This window comes from Ananas comosus, linkage group 22 (assembly GCF_001540865.1).
Source record: "Ananas comosus cultivar F153 linkage group 22, ASM154086v1, whole genome shotgun sequence".
NCBI lineage: Eukaryota > Viridiplantae > Streptophyta > Magnoliopsida > Poales > Bromeliaceae > Ananas > Ananas comosus.
Window position 1 is genome coordinate 1,306,800 of NC_033642.1, and position 27,426 is coordinate 1,334,225.

Sequence of the window (27,426 nt, forward strand, 5' to 3'; positions counted from 1 at the left end):
AGAAGTGCATAGCATCATCCTACTTTTCTCTCTTTCAAAATATAAAAAAACAAAATTCTTGTTTACACCCTAGTGAGAATATCATTGAATCCACCATTTACATTGTTTTGATATTCATACATTTTCCATAATAAATAATAACATTAATTAACGATCTTATATTGGAAATAGTCCCAATAAACTTTTTTTGTTGGGGGGAGGGTCTTAATTTTTTTACATTAATAGCCCTAACAAATTTATATTTGCATAAATGGCTCTCTCCTTACCATGCACGCACCTATAGATAGCATCTTTAAGTTAAAGTTTCTTTTTATATTTTTCACTGTCCAGAAGTAAAAAAAAAAAGGGGACTAAAGTGTGAATATGAATACGATGATTGAATTATTGTATTCAACATAAAATTGCCAACGTGATACTCGCGTGGCAAAACGAGGATCATATATATATATATATATATGAATATAAATTTACTATGGTCATTTATAAATTCTTTTTTAAACGTAAACACTCACACATACGTCAACTTCAACAGTAAAAATTTGGTGAAAACGATATCTAATCTGAGATAGACACTTTTTGTGTTCGTCACATAAATAACATGAATCTCATATAACCAACCTTACCCACCATTTTATTATTATTTCATTATTATTATTTATTGATACATAAAGTGTCATGAGAGGTTGGGTCAAAAGTGGGGGAAATTGTTGTGGTGGATCACCAAAAACCCTTCCTCTTCCTACCCACAGGGTGTCGCTTTTCTTCGTTGGAACTTTTTTTATTTTTTTATTTTTACTTTTTTCTTCTTTTATTTTTCTTCTGATTCTTTACTAAAGAGTCCACTTGTGTAGAACATGTTTCTACAATTTTTTTTTTCTTTTAATTTGCTATGATGTTTTAGTTCAACTCTTTCTCCAAAACCCCGCTATTCAAAACTAATATACGAGATAATCTAAAAAGGTAGAAATTTGAACTTCTGTTTTATTTTATTGAATTATCTTTTCTATATTACAGCCAACTAATTAGGTATCCTGCCCTGCGACGGAAGGCTGAGTTGGGCTGAGTCACGTTCGAAACGGCGTGAGGCTCGATAAGTCAAGTCATATTTGAACTGGCGTGAGACCAGATGGGCGAAGTCACAATTGAGATCCGCGGACGTTGTATCTGTACGCTTTAAGTGAATTGATTGCGTATTTTTATCAGCTCAAACTTTTGGGATTAATGGTTAGCACGAACGATCTGACAAATGATATTAGAGCCAGAGGTTACGGGTTCGATTCCCGATTCCCGCATGCTGCAAATATGTCCAGATGCTGGAGGGAGGATGGGACAGCATACTGTATTCCTAATATTAGAATTAGAGCACTTGGTAGATATTAAGTTATAGTTATACTTTTATTGTATTTAAAGATTGGTCGATGGTGAGATTAAAATAGTAATTGAGATAGATGAAAAGCTTTTAGACTTGTTATGCATGGTCATACAAATAAATTATACGTGACCTTTCTTTTTAGGTTTGAAAAGTCTATATAATCTTAAATGCCAAAACAATATCTAACTAGAAGTTTGAAGAAAAATTAGGCAAAAAAAAAAAAAAAGAAGAAGAAGGAAAATGATACTTAACATGATTGAAACTATCATTTACGTTGCTTTGAGATTTATACATTCAACGTGGTAAACGTAAATTTAATTGATAGTTTCGTGCCGGAGACTATGTTCAATAAATTTTTGTTCGTGCAAACGCTCACACATTTTTCTAACACGCATGTGAATAGTGTGGATCCCACATGTCAGGTTTCTAGATCAAAAATTTGGTGAGGACGGTCTCCAACCTGGTATCGTACATTTGTTCTGCTATATATTTTGAAAATGGCACGCATCTTAAAGTTGTGCGAATGACAAATAAAATGGCCTCACATTAGGAACCTTTCTTACTTCATGTTTGTTTCACCGTAACTGGAAAGGGATGAAATTATTTTCGATCGTAAATATCTATTTATGTTGTTTGGCTCATCATAAATTAAATTCACTGGTAACTTCAGTTTCCCATAACGCTACAACTGACTCACCGTGGGTAGTGCAGAAATCAATTAGGATAGAAAAATAGAGCAGAAAACTTTTCTATCTTATTATTATGTGCTTGCATGAAAATTTTTTATATAATAAATAAAAAATTAGTGCAACCAAATTCTAAAGTCATTATTGACTTTTTATATAGTGAAAAAAAATTCACCTAAAATTTAGTTCTGCTTATATTTCCATGCACTAAACTCTTGTCTAAAGTACCTCTTTAAGATCAAAATTTAAAATAATGTCAATCTTAATTGCACTTTAATTTAGCCTTAAATAAGTCCTTCTGTTAGGATTTTTCATTAATTTTTAATGGCATTTTGTGGAGATCACACATTTTTAAATCCATATAAGTTTCTCCATGCATACCTCTAAGTATCAAAACTCAAGAGAAATTATAAATTAAATAGCATTTAGGTGAAAAAATATAAGCATTTTCAATGTCAAATGATCTTATCGCGTCGTTACTGTTAACGTTTCTGATAAAGGTTGATGAAATTTCCAAATTACAGAGCTAAATTTTAGAGTTGATATTGTTTAAATTTTCAATGCAGGAGCGAATTTGTTACACAAGATAAAATACTATATAATTAATTTGTTGGCTTAAAGAGGCAGTATTCTATCTGTGGCGGGAGGTCAGGTTGGACTAAGTCACGTTCGAAATAGCGGGAGGTTCGGTTGCGCCGAGTCAATGTTCGAAGTAGCGGAAGATTAATTATGTCAAGTCATAATCGAGACCCGTGGGTACTGTGTCTGTACGCTATAAGTGAATTGATTGCAACTTTTTAATGGTTAGCACCAACAATCCGATAAATAGTATCAGAGTAAGAGGTCGCAAGTTTCGACTCCCACATGCCTAGGTTGGGACGAGTCACGTTCAAAATAACAGAAAGTGAGGTTGGGCCGAATCATGTTCGAAGTGGCGAAAGATTTTTTGTGCCAACTCACAATCGAGACCCGTAAATATTATGTCTATACGTTTTAAGTAGATCGATTGCAACTTTCTAACAGCTCAAGATTTTAGAATTAATATTTAGCACCAAAGATACGATAAGTGGTATCAGAGTCAGAGATCGCAGGTTCGATTCCCACATGCCCAGATTAGGCCAAGTCACGTCCAAAATGGCGGGCGGGAGGTCAGATTGGACCGAATCATAATTTGAAGTGACGTGAGGCTGATTGTACCGAATCACAGTCAAGACCTGTAAGCGTTGTGTCTCTACGCTTTAACTAAATTATTTGCAACTTTCTAACAGCATTAAAACAACGGGTGCCAAATAAACGAGAAAGTCTACTTGCCACACTTGCACTATATCATGGGTAACAAATCAATCATAACTTTCTTTCTGAAAGAAAAATACAACAAAAATATTTTTCTATTAACCATAATGGGACCTATAAACCTAATGAGGACAATCTTATTGGTTGGAGATACTATATCAATGTTGGAAAAATTAGTTCTCTTTTGAAATCTTTAGTCAAATATTTGTATAAACAGTTTTGTTTGAAAACAACTTATCCACTGTTTTTAGAAACGTTGATTAAGAACGAAATAAATAAAAACTATAGAGAATAAAGGATTAGATGGAGCCTGTGAGTCGAGGCGTGCGATTGCACTGTCCAAGAAGCAAGATTGCCCCTCCACGTACGAGGCGCCGGCAATCACTCCTAGCGATACAACGACCTTCGTCCACCCCGTCGGCACGGCTTCAGGGTGGCGCAAGAACAAACCGTCACAGCTTTTCAGAGATCCAGCAAAACAGTGAAGAAGAAGTAGAAGAGAGAAAAGAGGGGAAGCTCAGGCTAGGGTTTCTGTATTTCACTACTATCCTAACCCAGCCACTCACCCTAGTAAATAGGAGAGCAAAAGAAGGGTTCCAACGGGAAGACCACCTTCCCGAGGTAGACCGTTGGGGCTGGTTGAGTCCCGAGGTGCGACCCTTCGACTGGACCAAATCTGGACCTAATCCAGGTAAGGTCAAAAATAAAATAATAAAATGAAAAGTGTAACAAAAATAAAGTGAACCAGGTTCACGCGCGCCGCCGCCCGGCCCGGTCCGGCTCGGCTCGTGCTCGTGTGCGTGTATTTAGACGAGAGCTCCACTCTCATCACTTCCCAAGTAATAACAATGAGAATAAAGAAGTATATAAACCAAAGCAAGTGAGGGTCTCTTTCCAATGTGGGACTAAACACCACATGAAAAGAGACCAAAGCTTGGGCTCCCAGGCAAGGCCCATTGACAGTGGGCTGCCCACAAAGTCCAAAGATCAAATTTAAGTTTTAATACATATAGGCTTTTAAAGAAGTTTTAAATCACTTGTTTTAATCAAAATACTAACAATCAATAATATAGCTGGTGCATTCTAAATATTTTTTTAATTATCGCGAGTGATCGTAACCATTATTATTATTTTTTTCGTACATGCAGGAGTTGTGAGAGCTCAGGTCAAAAGTTTGGGGGAGTTGTTGTGGTGATCACAGAAAAAGTTCCTCTTCCCACCAGTAACATGGGTGTCTTTTTTCTCTTCATTTGGAACATTATTTTTAGTGTTTTGGGGAAAATATATAAAGACCTATGAACTTTAAGCTATTTCACAAATATAGACAAATTTTTATTTTAGTTAATTATGTTTTTTAAAATATTATTAAATAGTTCAATTAGTATCTTTTCTTAATTAAAGTTATTAAGTATATAAAAGCTTTGGCCTTATATGTTGCATGCAATTTTATAAAGATTTAAAATACATACAAATTTAGTTTTCGTATTCTAATATGTAAAGTTATTGTAGTTTGGTTCAACCTATTATTCACTCGTTATACTTGATTAACAAAATTGAAAGAAAAAAGATAAAATTTGTTATTTTGAAGTCTTAGGCTTCGTTTGGTTCGGGAATTAGTAGGAACTAGTTATTCCAAAGATAAGTATAAGTATGGATTTTTATAAGAATACAAAATTTTTTTTATTTGGATGAAAATGTGAGTATAAGCTGGAACTAGAAAAATTGTGTTTGAATGGTTATTGAGAATAAGAGAAATAGTTGATGGCTATAAATAAATAATAATGATATTATTACTATAATTGAATTTAAATTTTAAAATTTTAAATTTTAAATTTATAATTTTAAATTAAAAATTTTAAGTTTTAAATTTTAAATTTTGAAATTAAAATTTAAAATCTAAATATTCAAATTTATATTTAAATTTTAAAATTTAAGCACCAAATTTAAATTTGAAATATATAAAATATCAAATTTAAAATTTAAAAATTTATAATAGCAAATTTAAATTTTAAACTTTAAAATTTATAATTTATAATTTATAATTTAATTTTAAAATTATAAATTTTAAATTCTAAAAATTTAAATTCTATTTTAAAACAAAACACTCTCTGGGGGCGCGCTCGCGCGTGCGCCCAAGTGGATGGGAACCCAAGCTTGTTCCCACCCTAGGTGGGAACTATAGTTCCTACCTTAGCTAAATCTTTTTCGACTTAGTTTGGTTCGAGAATTAGTAGGAACTAGTTATATCAGGGTTAGATACAAGTATTAGTTTTTGTAAAAATAAGGGTATTTTTTTGTTTGAATGAAAATGTCAGTATAAGCTGAAACTAAAAAAATTATGTTTGGATGGTTATTGGGAATAAGAAGAATAGTTATTAGTTATAAATAGAAAATAATGATATTACCCCTATAATTGAATTTAAATTTTTAAATTTTAAACTTATAATTTTAAATTGAAAATTAAAAATTTTAACTTTTAAATTTTAAAATTTGAAATTAAAATTTAAAATTTTAATTTTTAAAATTTAAATTTTAAATTTAAGAGAAATTTAAATGTCAAAGATATAAAATAGCAAATTTAAAATTTAAAAACTAAAAATATCAAATTTATAATTTATAATTTAAAAATATCAAATTTAAAATTTAAACTTTAAAATTTATAATTTTAAATTATAAATTTAAATTTTAAAATTATAAATTTTAAAAATTTAAATTTAAATTTAAAATAAATCTCTCTCTCTCTCTCTCTACCCGGGGGCTAGGAACAACTTATTCTTACCCCTTGTTCCACCCCTGGGTGGGAACAAGTTGTTCCCACCCACCTGTACAAAGGGGTCTTGTACCAGGTAGGTGGGAACAACTTGTTCCCACCCCCCTTATCCCCCTTCTTTATATACGAGCCAAACGTCATCTTTGAGTACAAGATGGGTTATAAGGCCCTTAAACCCCATCTTGTACCCAAATCCAAACAGTACCTTATAGAATTACGTGCACGACATCCGATTAGAATGACTGTATAATTAATATGTTTACTTGAGTAAAGAGATTTATTGAAGTATTTAATAAAAACAAAGAAGATACACTTATTAAAATTAAAAGCTCCAACATATATTTGTTAAAAAAAAGAAGAAGGATGAATTACACTTTTGATCCACAAATTAGGAGGAGCAAGACAAGCACTTTAATTCTCAAAATTTAATTTATTATAATTTTTTGTTTGAACTATAAGACACATGATACTTCGGTCCTCAAACTTTTAATTAGTTGTAATTTCTGACTCGAATTATGAGATATGTGATATTTTAATTCTCAAACTTTTCGAATTATAGCAATATCTTATTTGACGACACAAGAATAATCAAGATACTATATCATTTTGATATCATTTTAACAAGAATGTGCCCATTCACATCCCTCTATCCAAAAGTGACCAAAGTAGAATGTCAATGAGCCGAATATGAGCTAGCTCGTTGAAATATTGAACCAAAAAATTCAGCTCATATTTGCCTTACTTATTAAAGAGCCGCACACAAACCGGCTCACGAGCAACAAATTAAAAGGATTAGACTTTGATCTAATTGTTGAGACATTACATATAAATAAACTTTTTTATAATTGAGTTTGCTTTATATTTAGAGTAGACTAAAAATTAAATAATAATATATTTATTTATTTATATATATAAATATAAATTATATAAAATTATATAAATATAAAATAAATCTATTCGAGCTGTTATCAAGCCGAACATGATCGAGCTGACCACAGCTTGTGTTCGACTCGATTTACTAAACGAGAGATACGATCTTGAGCTTATTTTGAATTGAATACGAGCTGACTCGCGAACAGCGAGCTAGATCATCACCTCATGCACCAAAGTTTAGAAAATGTATTGTACATTTTTTTTTGGATTAATTGCATACAGATCTCCGCAAATATAGTGAATTGCAAATATATTATTGTAAAATTCAACTTTTATAAGTTATTTCTGTCAAAATTCTAATATTTTCAGATATGTCCCTACCGTTAGAATCCGTTAGAAAAGTTTAGTTAATCATAGGTGAAATACTTTATCCTGATTAATTTTTGATAGTTTTACCTCTCTTATATTATATTACTATAACTTTTGAAGAGATATATTTGTGATGGCAAAATTGAAAATGTAAACAGTTTTCTATCGGTTCTTTAACGGTAACAAACCAAAAGCACATATCTGAAAACATTAGGCCTTTGTTTGGTTGGGGGTTAACCCTCGTATTATCCCCAAACACCCCGTGGGGTAATTAGCTTACCCCACCTAACCCGGGATAGTCCATTTTGGGTGGGTTAGCTAACCCTACCTAGCCCCACCAAATCCCAACCAAATATTATTTTCTATTCATAATAACCCACGATCCTTTTTATCCCACCTACTCTAACCAAATATTATTTTTTATTATTCTGGATTAACTCCAACCTCCAACCAAACACAAAAATACTCTAACCGTACCTTAACCCTGAACTTAACCCTATTTCTGGAATAACTAGTTTTTCCTTAATCTCGAACCAAACGGTAGCTAGAATTTTTACAGAAACAACTTATAAAAGTTAAACTTTACATATATATATTCGTAATTATACTTAATTAAAGATTTCGTATTCAAATCCTGTTAGAAAAGTGTTGAACTAAAGGGGCAATTGCTTATATATTCTTGAAAAATTTTCGATTTTTTATTTGGGTTAAATGCATACGCGTCTCTGTAAATATAGTAAATTACAAATATATCTATGTAAAGTTTAACTTTTATATATTGTCTTTGCAAAAGTTCTAATATTTTCAAATATGTCCCTTCGGTTTGTTACCGTTATAAAATTGTTTATATTTTAAGTGAAATATTAATTTTACCATCACAAATATGTCTCTTCAAAAGCCACAATAGTATAATATAAAAAGAGCAAAAATATCAAGTTATTTTATAAACTAACCAACCAGGGTTAAGTATTAAACCTATGATTAACTAAAGTTTTATAATANTTATAATTTATTATATTTTCGAGGACATGTATGCAATTATTATTATTATTATTATTATTATTATTATTTTTTTTTTTCCCACTACTTTTCTTCGGCATCTTTACTCACGAGTCCACTGCCGTGCGGCCGACGTCTCTCTGTCTCTCTGTCTCTCTCTCTCTCGGAGTGGCAGACTCCCGCGCGTCACGCGTACGCCTCTTTCCCCGTCACACGCTGGAAAAATTCTAGAATGCAACGGGTATATTAGTGACGTGGCGTAACAAACCAATCAAATTAATCCTTTTAAAAATATATGTCTCATCATGATTGTAAAAAAGTATTTTTATTGTACTTTTGTTTGAAAAAAAAGAATGTGATTGGCTTGTTATTGATGACGTGGTGCAAGTGTGACAGTGTAGAATCCCTCCACACGCTGGGCCCCACACGTGCGGTTGACGCCAACCACCCACCACAACCAATAGCTCCGCGCCACGTGGCAGCTCTTCATCCTCGTGAGTTGGCAAGATCTACGGTTCCACTTTTGGTTGAAAAAATTTTATGGGTATATGGTCTCCAAACTAATTAGTCAGAAAATGAGACGACACATTTATGGAAGAAAAAGAAAAAAAAAAAATTTGTCCTAGAAAGGGATAAAGAGCAGCACTGCAGGAGAGGCCGTAAACTATTAATTTGGTGATGGTGCCCATAAATTTTTTTTTTTTTTAGGTACAAAATTTATTTTTCGCTATAAAATGATTAAAAGCTATGTAAATTTTAGAAACGTAAATTGCAAAAAAAATTTTATAAATATTTACTTTTTTTTATTTTGTTCTTCCCATGTTTCTGGTTTTCATAAATCTATATTTTATTATTTTAAATTTTAAAAATATTTTCAGAGAGTATGGTGTTAATAGATAAAGCAAAATGATCAAATTATCTTTATAAAAAATAATTTTTTAATATATTTTAATTATTTTGAAAGTTATTTATAAATTATAAAAAGTGTGAAAACTTCAAAAACCCCCTGTGGTTTCATGCATTCTCACTATACTACCTGTGGTTTAAAACGTATCAATTTGCCCCCCCTGTGGGTTATTTTATTTTTCGGAAGCTTTCGTTAAATTATATACAAAAAACTTCAGATAACCATCTATATTTATCGAATATTTACTTTAGTATCCTTTAATTTTAATTTTGTCACTGATTTAAGAAAAAAATAATAATAAAATTGATAACAAAAAGAGAAAAATGAAACCACAGGAGGGCAAATTGATACGTTTTAAACCACAGGGTACTAAAGTGAGAAAGCACGAAACCACAGGGGGGGTTTTTGAAGTTTTCCCTTATAAAAAAAAGAACAGAATAGTAATGAAACTCTGACGGAAATGGACTAAATATATTAACGTGAAATGTTGAGTGGATAAAATATCGATTTTTAAAAATTAGGAAGAGTAAGTAAATAAGCGGATATTTGACGATTTTCTGTAATTTAGCCATTTCAGAACTTTCGATTCAACTTACCCTATATGTTTAAAATTTTAATTCCAGTATTTTTAATAATTTTTTAAATAAAAATGAATGAAATTTATAAAAATAAATAATGTATTTAAACTTTTTAAAATTTAAAAACTCGTTACTTGACTTCAATGAAATAAATTAAAAACTCATATAGTAAATTCAATTTTTTTTAAAGATTAGGTAGTTGGATAATAATAATAATAATAAAATATTTATTTTTACCTAATCTAATATTTATTTTTACAAGACGAAAAAGCATCTTACATATTTATTCTTATTATTATTATCATTATTATTATTATTATTATTATTATTATTAGTGTTGTATAAATCTTAATATGAAATGGGATGCAAAGAGAAGTACTTAGAAAAACAAATATTGGAAATAATGTACACTACGCTCACTTATATTTTTTATATATTTTTTTATTTATGTAATGATGTGATGCATTTTAATTAATTCGATGGTAGTTATAATTTATAATAACAAAAGTTTAATTTATAATTAGAATACTAATTAATTACAGTAGCAAAAAAATGGATAAAAACTAAGACATATACAATTGGTGAAACATGCACATCATCACCTACAATTTGCAAATTTATTTATTTTCCAAAACAAAAAATAAAAATAAAAATAAAAATGCATGGAGACCCCCTCAAGTATAGTTCATCCTAGAGTAGCCCCTCTAATCTCCTTTTCAGCAGGTTGACACTTTTTGAACAGTTAATTTTTTTTTAAAAAAAGAAATAATTTTAATTAAAATATATTGAGAAGTACATCAAATTTATTAAAAGTTATAAAAAAATATTTTTAGATACTTTATAATAAATAAAGTTAGATCAATTAATAAATAATTGAGTCAAAATGGCCTCTAATTAAGTAGAAAAAAAAATAGTATATTTTTTATAACAGTCATACTCATACCACACTGACGTACTTCAAAGTAATTCTATTATTATGTCATTTAAAATGACAATTAATGAAGTGTACAATCAGGAGTAACATGGTAATTAATTTTATAGTAAAATAAATATTTTAATAATTTTTGATACGTAGTATTTATTACAATAAGTATATAATAAGCTTATATTCTAAAATCGAAATATCACCGACCAATTCAAATCAAGTAAATTAAAAAATTCGGATGATAAATTCAAAATAGCCCATCAAATTTCGCTGAGATTGCTTCATAGCGATTAGTATTCTGATTTCTTTGTTTGATCAAATTAGATGCATCGATTATAGTCTACGCTAGTATAATATATTTGACCTAACTATGACCTAACTATTTTGATTTCCATGCGGGTTGTTTTAGCGGATATTATTTTCACCTCCGCAACCCACGGAATTTTCAGTAGAGATGGGATGTAAAGTTAGTAGTAATCGTAAGAGTTGAGAATGAATACTATCGATAGTATTTGATTTTTTTTATTATTAAATTTTTAATTTTTGAATGAGAAATTATAGGATTAGAATGATATTAGCCTCTTAGGATTGAGAGTGGTCTCCACTAGATTATAATATTTAATTCAATGATTAGAAATAATCAAAAAAATTAATCCAAAGATTATAAAAACTTTTTTTTTGAGAGATAGGTAGCACGCTACCTGCTTCGTTTATTTCATTTAGAAATAAACTTAGTTAGAAATGTGAATCAATTAGGATTCGAACTTGGGTCTCAGGTACCAACCGCCAAGCCCTTTGCTACTTGCTTTAAGGACGGTTGGTAAATATTATAAAAACTTGATAGCCAAATGTGACAAATACTATTAATAGTATACTAGCCCATCGCATAATAGTAATATATGATTTTATTCAAAAGAAAAAAAAAGAAAAAACTTCAAATATTATTCCTGTGGTTTCACACTTTCTCATTTTAGTACCCTATGGTTTAAAGTATATCAAATTAGTATCCTGCGATTTCATTTTTATCTTTTTATTATCGATTCCACTAATATTTTTCGTTAAATCAGCGACAAAGTTAAAACTAAAGAGTACTAAAGTGAATATTCGATAAATCTAGTTAAGGTATCTGAAGTTTTTCGTATACAATTTAACGAAATGTTAACGAAAAATGTGACGAAAAGATAAAAATGAAATCACATAATACTAACTCGATATATTTTAAACCAAAAGATACTAAAGTGAGAAAGTGCGAAACCACAAGGATGGTATATGAAGTTTACCTAAAAAAAAAAAAAAAGAATAAAAAAAAAAGAGAAGTAGACCCCTCACACTCATTAGTGGGGGTGGTAGGTGAACCCACGCCAATTATAAATCCCCTCCCCCGATCCACCACCACCACCACCACCACCACTGTTCCACTCCAATCTCTCGCTCTAACAAAGGGAAGGGGGAGGCGGAGAAGTGTATTTAATTCTGAATTTTCTGATGGGGTCGACGGCGGGGATGGTGCACGTGGCGGACGAGGAGGAGGCGGCGTGCATGTACGCGATGCAGCTGGTGAGCGCGTCGATCCTGCCGATGACGCTGAAGGCGGCGCTGGAGCTGGACCTGCTGGGGATCGTGAGCAGGGCGGGGACGGAGCGGGCGAGGTTCGTGTCGGCGGCGGAGGTGGCGGCGCAGCTGCCGGGCTGCAAGAACCCGGGCGCGGCCGACATGGTGGACCGGATGCTGCGCCTGCTCGCCAGCTACAACGTCGTCGCCTGCGCCGTCCGCCCCGGCCCCGACGGCCGCCTCGACCGCCGCTACGGCCCCGGCCCCGTCTGCAAGTGGCTCACGCCCAACGACGACGGCGTCTCCATGGCCCCCCTCGCCCTCATGAACCAGGACAAGGTCCTCATGGAGAGCTGGTACTTTTTCTTTTTGTCTTTTTCCCTTTTTTTTATTTTTTTTTCTATATATATATATATATATATATATATATATATATATATATAGTCCCGATCAATAGTGCTAAAACTCTTGATACTATTGAATTTTCTACCGTTATATATATTATTATTTTATCATTTTCTCTCGTTAAATTATACTATTCAACCAACCACCTACTCAACCCTAAGCCACGAGGGGTTAAGTAAAAATTTGTTATTTTAGGAATAAAGTTAAGTTCGGGATTAAGGTGGAGTTAGAGTAATTTTGTATTTGGTTGAGAATTGGGTTTAGTCCCAATATAGATAAAATAGTTTTTGGTTGGAATAAATAGAACAAAAAGAATAGTGGGTATCTTAAGTGTATATTTTTTCATCTAAGCGTTTGAAACTATTGGTAGTATAATGAAATAAATTTATTCTTTTTTGTTGACAAATTATTATTAGATTACTATATATACACACAAAAACTCTACCATAAATATCAATTTTTTTATTTTTTATTTTTCAAAGTTTCGTAGTTATTTCGTCTATTTTTTATATAAATTGATATAATTTATATCAAAAGTACTCTTTAAAATAATAAAAGTATTTTAAAAAATTATTTAAAGAGTAATTTAATTTCGCTCTTTACTGCTAATGTCGTAATCTTTTAAAATATTTGTGAAACAAAAGGGTTGTGAAACAAAAGGGGAGAGAAGAGAATAAAAAAATATATATTTATATAAATATTTTTGTGTATTTTAACTAGATTTTTTTAAAAAAAAATAAACTGAGGTAGAAATATAAAATATATATTTATATAATTTTACTGCTGATGTTGACAGGTTGTTATAAGTATTTATATCTTAATTTTACCACTGATGTGTTGATTTATAAATTATATAGCATTAATTTTAGTCGACGCATATAATAATTGGCATGCTACGTTACATCCTTTTCAAATATATTCACACCATTTTTACCCACTCAAGCAATAATAATAATAATAAACTTAATTTGTTTTATTACCCTTAAAAAAGAGATAATAATAATAATAATAATTATAACAATAATAAGTTAAGAGAAAGGACTTTGTCGCTTTGTGATAACTAATAATAATAATTTATATAGAAGTGTGACGTGTTACGCATCAAAATCAACATTATTAGTTTCGGATGTTAGGGAATCTCACTTTTGGTGGTGGGTTTTGGTCCACCTTACGATACATTGATGTTTTTGTTTTTTTAATTTTAATTTATTATAATTTTTTACTCAAATTTTTGTAAATTATTATTATAATTAAATCTCATAATTCAATTTAGTTAACCAGATTGTGATCCATGGTGTGACAAACATTAAGATGTTGTATGATACATCAACATAAAGATTAAATTTTGACGATCAAAGTATCACGAGGTTAAGTAGCAAAACTATATTTAGCTATACGTATATGGATCTATTGTATTTCTAACAATTTAAATTTTGACCAAATTAGAAATATTCCTTGCAAAAAATGTTAGAAAAGTCGAAATAAAATGTATGATTACCCATTTTAAAAATGCACTATATATAGATCGGGTAAGGTCCTACATAACCTTTTGTTTTTGTATTGATACATCTAGCGGAGCCACGCACATGTTCAACGAAATTTCCAACGATCGTGTTTCTAATTCGGACTTGATGGATCTCTTTTTATCCACCATTCGATGGTTCTTACAACGAGGGTCGTAAGAAGTTTTCGTGATTTGGACACTTTGAAATAATTCCGTCCACTGTTCGGTACTACTATATCTATTTTGTCGTATCATTTATAGACAAAGTGATCGACAAGTCGAGGATTATTTAGAAGTTTTTAGAAGCATATGTATATATGTGTGTGTGGTCTACATGTAGTCACGAGCTGCTTGATAACGATGTTACTTAGATTTTTCTTTTGTCATGAGCAAGAAATATCTATGTTACTTCATTGAATGTTGATGTCGAATTTAGGTTTACCTTTAGAGACTTAAGAGTAGATGTTGATCAATATCGACAATTAATGTCTTTTTTTTTTTTTCTATTGTGTTAATTTTATAAACGTTGTAGCTAATAATTTGTTTAAGTAGAGTTGAAACTAAGCTATTTAGTCAATAGCTAAAATCCTAGTAAATATTCTATGCCTCCAAAAAATACTCTTCTTAAGATATTCTTCACGAGGAAATAGTACATATATTCATAGAGTTAACTTTGTTATTTCACAAGAGGAAACTATATATTTTGCCCTTTGGTTTAGTTTTCATAGATTAATATTATGACCCTTTTTTAGATGTATGAACATCTTATTCCGCATATATATTCTTCGATTTACTTAAAAAAACATGTAGTATTTGATTGAAGTGTGCTCGAATGTTTAGAACAAATATCATACTCAATTTTTAAGTGATTTTTTTGGAATAAGAAAAAATCACCTTGTATAAAGGTGAATCATGCTCCGACTAAATTATGCGATGCCAAGACCTTTCGAAAAACAAAAGTTTAAGAATGAAAGAAAATTTTCTTATTTGAGTAAGTTATTATCGGATAATTTTTTCTGACATCCAAACAAAGAACTACGGTGAGACAGAGATTATTACTGTCGATCAGTTCACTAGCTAGCTAGCTTCAATCTTAAAGCAACACGGACGAAGATCCCCTTACTAAAATGATCAAGGCCCCATCAATCTCATAAGTTTATTTCTTTTACCCTACATTGGAAAACCTAATTGGGTGCTTTGATGTGGGCACCACATTTCTTTAGAGAACACTAGAAAAATCGTCACACGCAAGGTGTTGGTTGTGGTATATAATTAAATAGTTGAGGTGGGTGGGGCAATGTGTGACAAATCATTTACGCGGAACGCGTAATTAAGGACTTGTATTTTGGCTCTTTGCAAATCTATAGAATCATGTAGAAGATGCCCACAACATCTTGTTACTTAAAACATGCACATTTTACTTTACGAAATGTTTCCGAAGGAATAAACAAATGAAATTTATACAATTAGTCTTTGAAGTTTAATGTATGTAGTAAACAAATTAGTGGAATTATGAGTTTGAATATATAGTTTTTAAGGGTTAATTTCTCATTGTAAATATGAGATTATGACTCAACAACTGTTTGAGGTGTTCTATTGAGCATCGAATCGTTTGGTCGTAAACCAAATTGTGGTCTTAAATCGATGTTTCGTTTGTGTAATTTGTGTTTTTTGTAATGTATATGTTAGGTACTACTTGAAGGATGCGGTGTTGGAGGGGGGGATCCCATTCAACAAGGCCTACGGCATGACGGCGTTCGAGTACCACGGCACGGACCCGCGGTTCAACAAGGTGTTCAATGAGGGCATGAAGAACCACTCCATCATAATCACCAAGAAGCTTCTCGAGCTCTACAACGGGTTCGACGGCGTCAACACGCTCGTCGACGTTGGGGGCGGCATCGGGGCCACGCTCTACATGATCACCTCCAAGTACCCCAACATCAAGGGCATCAACTATGATCTTCCCCACGTCATCTCCGAAGCCCCTCCCTTCCCTGGTACGAAATGTCTTAAATTTTGTTCACGACTATTCTCGAACTGTTTGTTCTCTATCAGGTCGATCTTTCGGATAAAATTGACAATGCGGGCTTTGATATAGGAGTGGAGCATGTTGGTGGAGACATGTTTGCTAGTGTGCCTAGTGGTGATGCCATTTTGATGAAGGTGAACCTCTAACTAACACTCTATCATCAATTATATTACAAATTATAATAAAAATTCAAAGAAATTTTTGTTTTTCACATGTAATATCACGTTTCACATATCGCAGTGAGTTGTAATATATTTTTTACGATTCCATCGAAAAGAAGAGGCATATCTTTATATGTTTTCGTCCCAACTCTATTTTACTTAGTAGTAACGTTAAACGAGTTTCAATACCAAACGGGCTCTAAATAGTTTTTCCGAGAGTGGGACAAGCTGGACATAAGCCCAACCTAAAAGTTTCTCGGCCCAAACCATAGTATTAGAAGAATTAGTGAAGTAATTTATACACCAAAAGTAGTTATGGTCCAAACAAACCACGCTCATATATACATTGTAACGACCTGACCCGCTAGCAATAATAACTCGTTCGGCCCAAAATGCTTAATACCGGTTATTATTATAGGAGTGCAAAGCCTTTTATAATTCGATTAGAATCATTTTTTTATCTGATGTGGAACTATTGGTTTGTTACATATATGATATTTCACAGGATTTAGGTTGTAACCTAGAAAAGTTTGCGCATTTGGAAATTGATTTTTCCGCAATAAGAGTTTATTTTGTTCTCTGCAGTGGATTATGCACGACTGGAGCGACGAGCACTGCGTGAAGATACTGAAGAACTGCTGGAAGGCGCTGCCGGAGAACGGGAAGGTGATCATTGTGGAGTCCATCCTCCCCGTGACCCCCGAGGCGACCCCGAGCGCGCAGGGCGTGTTCCACGTCGACATGATCATGTTGGCGCACAACCCCGGTGGGAAGGAGCGGACCGAGAAGGAGTTCGAGGCGCTCTCCAAGGAGGCCGGCTTCGCGGGGTTCAAACCGCTTTACGTGTACGCGAATTCATGGGCTATTGAATTCACCAAGTAGAGAGAGGGAGAGAGAGATAAGAGGGAAGAGGAGGAGGAGGAGAGGGATGAGATTTGAATTGTGAGCTGATCCTTGGTTCTATGTGTTATTATTGCTTGGTTGTTGGTTTGTTAAGTGGTGGTGGTGTTCTAATTGTGTTCCTATACTATGATAAAAATGTATAAGAGTACTCCTAAATGATCTTTATTTTATAAATACTGCCTTGTTTCCTTTTGTAGAACTCTCTCTCTCTCACATACACATTTAGGTTTGTTTGTTTGTTTGTTTGTTTTTTTTTTTGTTTTTTTTTTTGAGAGATAGGTAGCACGCTATCACTTCGTTTATTTTATTTAGAAATAAACTTAGTTGGAAATGTGAATCAACTAGATTTCGAACATGGGTCTCGGATACCAACCACCAAACTTTTTGCCACTTGCTTTAGGGACGGCCGGTGTTTGTTTGTTTTATTGAAAGTGGAGATAGAGAAGTGAAAGGTAGAGAAGAGAAGCTTTTAACTGCAAATGCCTGCTTTTTGTTGTTGTTTGGTTTATTATAACTTTATTTTTGGTTAAAATTAGAATTCTCTAAAATATTGTAATTGGCTTTGGAGCATTCTCCACTGGAATCAATTAGGGAGAAAAAAATGAGGAAAAATAATAAAATATTAACCGATCACTTCTTATATTTTTAACTTTTATGTTATTCATTTTCTGTCGAATATATAGTAAAATTGTGTTAACTTTAGCTATACAAACAAACAGCAAAAAAATAGTAGTTTTTATTTGAATTTTAGCTCATCCAAAAATCTACTTAAATATAAACTTCATCTTTGATGAAACAAGTAAGTCCTAACAAATCATGTGTAGGGATGTCAATGGGTCGGATATAATTGGATTTTGCAAACATCGAATCCGAAACCAACCTTATATATTTTAATAACAAATAAAATTTAAAACTTAACATCTAAAAATCTAAATAAAGGACATTGTGATAAATATTTTAATTTAGAGCAATGATATTAAAATTTATGGGGGTAGGAAAATGCATATATCTTTCAAAGCCTATTTAGATGTGTTTATAATATATATATAGAAGGGATAATTGCCTATATACCCCTCATGCGTTCGGAAATATCCGATCTACCCCTACTTTTTTTTTCTTTCTAAAATGCCCCTCATATGTTCCACCGTTATTCCAAAATACCCCCGCAGTTATCCCCTGTTAGTTTAACTCGGGTTAAACATGAGTTAAATGTATACTAGAGTTAAAACCTATATAAAATACCTATTTTACCCCTAACTTATTATGCCAATTCCTTAAGTTATCCTCTTTCTCTCCCAAAGTCCCAACTTGATCGCCGACTCCTCCGCCTCCATGTCGCCGGCTCCCGCTGCCGGCGGGGCGGAAGCGGCGGCGCCTCCTGAGCACGGAGAGCGGGTTCTTCGCCCTCGCCAAGACCTTCGCCGCAGGCATCATCCTCGCCACGGGCTTCATCCACATGCTCTACGACGTCAAGGCCGCGCTCACTGACCCCTGCCTCCTCCGCTTCCCCTGTCGCTCCTTCCCCTTCTCCGGCTTCGTCGCCATGGCCGCCGCCCTCGCCACCCTCGTCCTCGACTTCCTCGCCACCCAGTTCTACGAGCACAAGCACCGCGCTGCCGCCACCGCCGAGACCGACGCCACGGCAGAGGACGACGAGGGGCGCTCCATCACCACGGCGGCGCTGGAGCCACCCGTGGACGAGGACGAGGACGAGGGCTCCGCCAAGGGCGGCAACGCGGTGCACATCGTCAGGATGCGCGCGCACGCGGCGGCACACGGCCACAGCCACCACCACCACGGCCACGCCCACGGCCACGCGCACAGGCACGCGCACGAGGATGGGGACAAGGGCCAGGTCTCCTTGCACGTGCGCCACATCGTCGCCTCCCAGGTGCTCGATCTAAAGTCTAAACCACCCCTATTAGCTGTACATATCATCCTGTCACTAATGACAATTATTAAGTAATTAGCGCTTAATTATTTAATAACTATGTTCCTGTAAATCAACTTTCGTGTTTTTTGATGATAATAATAATAATAATAACTAATAGATTTATTCATATAATATTTTATTTTTATATAGAAATATTATTATATAATATTTTATTTATAAATTTGTAATTATTTATTAATATTTTTAAATATATAACTCTTATATATTATTAATATAAGTTTATTATAATTTTAAATATATTTAATCTATTATTAAATATTATAAAAATAATATATATAGTATAATACTGAATTTTTAAAAATTATATATAAAAACTATATTTGATCCCGAATTTTTAATTGGTGAGAACGTATAATACCTGTATAAATCACGTATCCGAATAACTGCCGAATCCGTTTTTTAGCCGTATTTTTCAACGAATTTAAAAATTAAAAGACGAATTTTATCCGAATTATATCCCTACCGAATTTTTGCCGAATCCGAATTAACTAACTATGCCTCCAGCTACCAAAGTTGGTTTAACTGCGATCGATCTCGACGTGCTTAATTAATTAATTTATATTTGAAGGGCAAATAAGAAAAATATTTGCTATATAAAGGGTATATAAGAAAAGTTAGTTACGGTAGAAGGGTATATTGGAATGGGCAAAATGGTAATTTTACAGAGATAACGGTAGTTCACTAACGGAGCTTAACTCCAGGGGTATATTAGAAAGACTTGGAACATAAGAAGGGTATTTTCAATATTAGCCTTCTAAGAGGGGTATATAAGAAAACCGGGAACTTTTCAAGGGTATATAGGCAATTGCCCCTTTCTAAAATGTACAAATTCGGAGAAGAGTGTGGAAGGTGGTGGTATTTGCGGTGCACATGATTTCAGATGAACCGGGTGCAGGTAATAATAATTTCATTGTCCTACCGCGCATTAACTGGTGCTCACCTGCTCGTGGCGGTTTCAATACCGGCGAGTGATGGGGAATTAGGCCCAATAGGCCCATTGGGCCCATTAAGAAATTTTTACCTGGACCTGGTCCATTATAAACTGTGATTAACAAAAGTTTTTTTTTAAAAAAAATTGTTGATTTTGAGTTATATTTATTTTCTTTTTTTCCCAAAATAAAATAGAAATTTAAAATTATCGCACTTAATAGCTCATATTTATGTTTTTAAAGGTCAAGCTCAATTTATTTATCAAATAAACTTGAGCCAATTTATAGCTAGATTGGACTAGTGTAGATTTCGGTGTAACCCGGGCCGTTTTTCTTGGAAATGTTTCATACAAAGCCCAAAAAATTAATATGATCCTATCAAACAGTTAATATTTCAATAATATGACAACAGTATTGCCCGACCGATTCACCGGATTTATTACAGTGGCGATGGACTTCCAATCAACTATTCACTGTGAAATCCCTCTACGGCTTCTTTACTGACGCGGGCCAGAGAGATCCAAACCACCGACAAGCTGTGGAGATTAAAAATTCTAGTCAAAATCAAAATCTTCATCTGGATCCTACTACGCAAGAGATTACTTACTGCAGACAGATTGATACGCAGAGGCTGCCAGGTGGACGAGTACTGCATTTTCTGTGCAGTCGCACCTGAGAATTGCGATCACCTATTCAGGGACTGCGTCTTCATCAGATACCTTCAATTTAGGGTGGAAGGCTCGGGTATTAGTGAACTAGTCAGGGGGGACGTTATGCAGCTATGGTCTGAGACTGCCGAATCCCCAAATGCCGGGCAGAGATCGATAAGGCTCACATGATTGGCAGCAATCTGGTGGGTAGTCTGGACGGAACGCAACAAGATCATCTTCGGCGAGGAGTCTCCCAATGCTACCCGTGCTATTGGACGTGTTACCTCATTGATGAAAGCATGGACTGGAGTGCTTGACTCATGACTGTTACTTACTTCTGGCCATCTTTTCACAGTTTTCTTGGCTCGCTCGCGTCTGAGTCCTTTTTGTCTACTAACCTGTACTGTCTTTCTTCTTTTTTTCAGTTCATCTAGGAGACCTTAGCTGTCTTCATCATGTACGCTAAATTCATTTCGCTTAATGAATGAAGCATGTAGCTTACTACCTCTTTCTCAAAAAAAAAAAAAAAGGAAAAAAAAAGACAATTGAGTGTTGAAAAAAAAAAAATGGTCGACTTTTTATATCTGGTTAAATTTCGCACATCTGTCGTGCCTTATCACTACAAATCGTAGTAATTTGCCAGACGAAACTGGCACTAATTTGTCAAATGTTTTACTACTACTTTTTTAAAAGATCAAAATACGTATAAATTATTACTAAGCTAAAATTAGTGGATTGGAACACTCTTTTACATGCTAATAAACTTTTTTATCAATTCAATGCACTCTCCACTCGTCTTCATGGGCCCCACCAGATATAATTCATGTAGAAGCAAACAAAAAGATACAACGAATTAAATATAGGGAGAAAAAAAAAATTAAAATTAATTTGAAATAATAAATGAGAGCTGGATTTAATAAAAAAGAAAATAATTATTGGCTAACCACCATCAAGGTTATAATTATAAATATATATAAGTATAATAATGCGCCTCTAATATTAATTTTGCTTTTGTCGCTTAGCCCCCGTAGACTTGGTCCACAGCCATTGGGTGGGCCGGGGCTGCTCCTAACCGTCGGATGAGGTGGGGAACGGTCGGAAGAAGACGACGAATCGTGCTCAATCAGGTCGGCGCGCCCGAACCCGTGGCAATTTCGTGTATTTTTTGAAAATAAGTAAAAAAAAAAAATTGGTCGGAACGAGCGCCCGCATTACACCGTCCGATCTGCCTTCTAGGACGCTTTAAGATTCGTGCCATTTATATGAGAAATAATAATTAATTAAAAAACATATTGTCAGGTATAATATATATATATATATATATATATATATATATATATATTTTGTTGTTGTAAATTTCATATTTACTGGCAAAAAATGTTGGTATAAAACCTTGTGTGGGTTCTTCATCATTAATTTGCTTACACATTCTATTGAATAAAAAACTTGTGTTTTTTTTTTTAAAAAAAATGGGTCAAAAGTATAAGTATATATATTTTAAATTTTTCTAAGTTGAAAACCTCTTAAATATATAATAAAATCATATGATCATCATATTCGATGTTATTGTAAAAACAAATTAATTAATAATATGTCACGTTTCAAAATATTGTTCACATTTATAACGTAATTGTACCTCTCAACATCTTATAGATTCTTTATTAGCATGCAGTGCCCTAGCATGTAATTTTTTTTTTATTCTCCTATGGAGAATAATAAAAAAAAAAAGATAGGTGTAATTATTTCAAATTATTCAAAGGTAGTTGGTGTAGAGTTAAATTTATTTACTTTTTCGCGCCTAATTACTTCTTAAAAGAAATGATATTTCAAAATAAATAAACTATACGAATGAAAATCATACAATATATTTTTTAGGAAAAAAAAGAAAAAACAAGAAAATAATGCGATAAAATTTTTTCGCAAAGCCAAATTATCAGCAATTATTCGCGTTTAAAAATTAAGTAACATTGTTTGTTATAGTAATCAAACTCTCGATCATAGCTCTACCTAAACCTATGTGACATTGACTAATGCACAATTATTAGAAATCACTAGGCTATATTATTTATTAAAAAAAAAACAGCTAATAATAATTGGATCACACGCGTAATACAACACAGCTATCGAAATAATTTATCCAAAAATAAATTTAACACTATGGATAGGCTTTTAATGAACATCTGTCCATGTTGTTAATTAGAATAAGAACGAATTTTAAAGCATGTCACACGTATTAGTCCACCACTGTATATATATAAGAATAAATCTACTTTGGATATCACAAAGAGCTAAGTTTTGGGTGATATTAAAATTGACCCTAAGCTTAATGGCTACAAAGAAGGGGTCCAAACTAAGCCTCAAAACAGGGGTGGCTGTTAGTAAGAGTTGTCTCTCGCTTATCGACCGTCGGATGGCGATCGGACGGCTGCGAGGAGGTGTTGAACATTTTGGAATTAGATGTGATTACAGTAATCTGATGTGTACTTTGAAGTTAGTAATTATCCAGTCATTTTGCTCATATATATATATATATATAGAGAGAGAGAGAGAGAGAGAGAGAGTGAGCGTGTGTGTGTGTGAGTACCACGACTATAAAGCCTTTGTCCTTTCAACTCATTTTGAATAATCAGAATTTCAAATTGATAATCAGTATCGTTGAATTAATCTGAACTAGTAGAAAATATTTAGAAACCAAATTTTGTAATTTTAAAAAATGATTATCAAATCCATCGAAAAGTCGAAAATGAACGGCCAAAAACAAATGACCTTCTAAAAACAGAGATTGGATTTTCTAAATTTATGATCAGAGTTATTAAACATTATGTAAAGAGTATAAAAAATTTTCTATCAAAAATTCAATCGGTTTGGATTACTCTACACCGTTAAACAAGCAAATGACTCATATAAATCGTAAAAAACTGTCAATTTTGTTATCTTTTGATCACTATATAAATAAATTTGAAAATTTATAAAATTTAGTTCCTAGACAATTCAAATACTCCGGATCAACTTCAATTGTTCAGATTATCGATTCTGGATCTCTATCATCAAAAACGATTTGATAGGACGAATTGAAGGTCTCTATCATCCTAAAAGAATACCATACATCTATTCATCTAATGACCGAAAATTTATGTGTACAAAGAGATCTATACTTATAAAAATATAGTAGCTCTAATCTATAAATATATATATAGCCACATAATGTTTTTGTTTTTTTCCCATCCTAACAAATACAAAAGGCAACATAAACGTAATTATATTCACCCTATTGTTCATAATTGGAAGAAAATTTTATATTTATTTATATTTTTTAGCTTTATAAGATAACAAGAGCATATATTGATTAATTGATGAACTCAATTAATTCATTGGAATATGTGGGGTTTGTCATGTTTTAAGATTTGAAAACATTGGGGAGCATCCTCTCAAAAAGAATTAACAAAAAACAAAAAGCAAAAAAACAAAAAAAGGGAAAAAGAAAGGAAACATTGTGGGGCATTGATGTGGAAATTTGGCCATTGATGTGGAAATTTGGCATTGACCTAATTATTAATCGACATTAATTGGATCAAATGGTTGTTCCTTTTAAGATAAAAAGCATCAAAATCAAGTCCAAAGTATACACGTAGGTAAGTTGGAATATTGCAGAATTATCGTTCGAGTAGAGCTGTTACAATACACGCTATTATATATTTTCACTTAGTCGCCAAATAGCTTTTCGCTGTAATGGAAAGTATAAAAACAGTAAATTATAACGCTTCTCTTATGGAGCTAAAAAATTTATTTTGGCTTGTCACTCTAATGAGAACTTTTAGACTTGGATTAGGAAAATTGTCCCAAGAAGAGAGGCTAAGAAACTACTGATTAATCAGGGACGTCAAATAATGTGATATTAATTATAGATAATTCTAAACTCGTGGGTTTAATTAATCTTAAGCATGCATAGTTTATTTTTGAAAGAATGATTTACCCAACTACCCTCATTGTTCATCAGAAATTTTGAATTCAGCTAGAAATGTAAAACAATTCGGCTTCAAACTTGGAACTCTGAATACCAATCATTAAGTTTTTACTCAGATACATTAGGCATAATTATTTTTAGCACGCATATTTTTTACTCTTATCTTATTTGTCAAGTCCATGAGTTTGTTATATATATTTATTGTGCACATGAACAGGTGTATTAAATATATTTTTGCATAACTTTTTTTATCAAAGAACCTACAAAAAATAGATTTGTAGATGCATTATTACACATCTATTAAGTCAATTATGCTAATATATATCATCACCCAGCTTAGCAAGTAATTTTCTCTAAAATATGTTAGTAGCAAGCCAGCAAATAGTACAATTCTCACATCTTTTTATAAATACCAAAAATTGTGAAAAGCTTAAAAACAATTCTAGTGCACATGGGGGGGGTGGAGCCCTTGTCCTTTAATTAGTACATTGGTAATGTCCTTAAACATGTACAATAGCCCCATCTTTTGATACCCCTTATTTATTATAATCTATCACTTACTATATGAATGAAATGATTCAAAGTAGAGTACTCACACCTAATTGAAGCAACCCCTCATTTGTCCTTTTACTAACATGGCCCTTCAATTTACTATATAAACCACCATCTTATACATCGACGAGAAAAAAAAAAAGACCCAAATTATGCGTTAGAGCTAGAGACACAGAGAAATAGGAGGGGAGGGAATTGATGGGGAATAGTCTTAGATGCTGTTTAGCTTGTGTGTTGCCCTGCGGGGCCCTCGACGTGATCCGAGTGGTCCACCTCAGCGGCCACGTGGACGAGTATAGTCGCCCGATCGCCGCCGCCGAGGTGCTCGCCGCGAACCCGAACCACGTGCTCAGCAAGCCGTGCTCGCAGGCCGGCGGCGGCGGCGCGCGGTGGATCCTCATCGTGTCGCCCGAGTCCGAGCTCAGGCGCGGCGACATCTACTTTCTGATCCCCGCGACGTCGACGTCTGTATCGTCGATCGCGGAGAGAAAGAAGAAGTGCGCACAGAAAATAAATCAGCAACAGCAACAGCAGCAGCAGCAGCAGCAGCAGCAGCAGCAATCGAAAAAGTCAGCATCGATGAGCGACGACGAGAGTCATAATCGTTACCTGGCGGAAGTAATGTCGGAGAAGCACTCCGGGGGGCCGAGGAGGCGACGGAGCGGGGCTCGGGTCGCGGTGTGGCGGCCGCACCTCGAGAGCATTTGCGAGGATGTTTAGCGTTATTTTTCGACGGGGCTTGTCGCTACGCCGCGCGAAATTTTATCCTTGCAAATAGTTGGAGAGGAGGAGGGGGTTTTCGGGGAGTTGGCTAATCATGTATTAATGCATGGGTAATATTTCTCTTAATTTCTGTGATTATTGGCTTTTTTTAAAATGAAATCCATGCATGTAATATATATATATATTCTTTCCCCCTTTAACTCTGGAAATGAGTGGAAATTGTTGAGATTTTTGTATATTATATATCATGATGATATTTTCCTTGGGTAGAGAGAAATATATTAATGGGCTCGAGGAGAAGAGAGAAGGGTTTGTAAATCATATGGGGTGTACTTTTTGCTCTTCTAGGTTGTATAAAGGTGAATATAAAGTTGTGCTTTATCTTTTATTTTTCTCTTTAATCTTTAATTTTTTTTATCTGTTTTTACCATATTTTAGACAAAAACACTTTTTATGCTCTAACATAAAATATAATAGAGTGAAATTAATGATAGAAAGAAATACATGAAAAGACCAATCTAATATTTTTTAAAAAAATTTTGCTTTTTGTTTTTTGAGTCTACATTAGTCAAATCCTTTTATCATGGCCTTTATTTGCTAATTGCCACTCCTAAATTAATAGAATGTTAGTAACCAAACAAAGAAATCAAAAAATCAATTTGCTCTTTTGTGCTTTTGTTCTTTTTTAACATTACAAAAAATAATTAAACACCATTTGAGTGATTCATTATTAAAGAAACATCAGGACTAAGGATTGAATGTATCTTAAGATGATTCCAATTTTTTTTTCCCCTCAAACTTCAATTAATTTGTCCTCGAGTCCAACAACAAATGTTTGGTGCTCAAAGCTAGATGCTTAATCATGATGTTTAGAGATAATGGTAAGATTACTACAAGCCAAACTTGAAGAATATTTCAATACCATAAAATTTTTAATATAATTAATTCTATTTTTTTAAGAATAGTTTTAGTATAAATTATAAGAAATAAAGGAAACAGTAATAAAAACCTGATTGTCAGAAGTTAATACATTGACTCAAAATTTTAAGAGGGTAAATTATGAATTTTTAAAAATCAAAAAGAGAAAGCAAAAGAAACAGATATTGACATAAAGTCTAACTATATAAATACGTTGAGAATATTAGAAGCTTAAATATATTTGAACTCTGAATCTTCTGATCCAATATCATGAACCAATTAATTATTTGTTCCTGAAAACTTAAGCTCGCTATTTTTTTTATGATCCAGTTTATTTTGAATAAACTTAAAGACAATCATGCTTGGAGCCTATTCGTAGCTCACCCCTCTTTAATTAATTTATAACAA

The 27,426-nt window shown here is 33.2% G+C and overlaps 3 protein-coding genes across 3 annotated transcripts; all 3 read left to right on the top strand.

Annotated features, from left to right (window-relative positions):
- On the top strand, positions 12,163–17,527 carry LOC109727193 (tricetin 3',4',5'-O-trimethyltransferase). The gene is made up of 4 exons (XM_020257178.1): positions 12,163–12,679; positions 15,922–16,232; positions 16,334–16,398; positions 17,011–17,527. The coding sequence occupies exons 1-4, from the start codon at positions 12,258–12,260 to the stop codon at positions 17,305–17,307; spliced, it is 1,095 nt and encodes a 364-aa protein (XP_020112767.1). The 5' UTR covers positions 12,163–12,257; the 3' UTR covers positions 17,308–17,527.
- LOC109727655 (zinc transporter 10-like) lies at positions 18,521–19,335 on the top strand. The gene has a single exon (XM_020257824.1). The coding sequence runs from the start codon at positions 18,785–18,787 to the stop codon at positions 19,292–19,294; it is 510 nt and encodes a 169-aa protein (XP_020113413.1). The 5' UTR covers positions 18,521–18,784; the 3' UTR covers positions 19,295–19,335.
- On the top strand, positions 25,276–26,488 carry LOC109727460. The gene has a single exon (XM_020257594.1). The coding sequence runs from the start codon at positions 25,576–25,578 to the stop codon at positions 26,095–26,097; it is 522 nt and encodes a 173-aa protein (XP_020113183.1). The 5' UTR covers positions 25,276–25,575; the 3' UTR covers positions 26,098–26,488.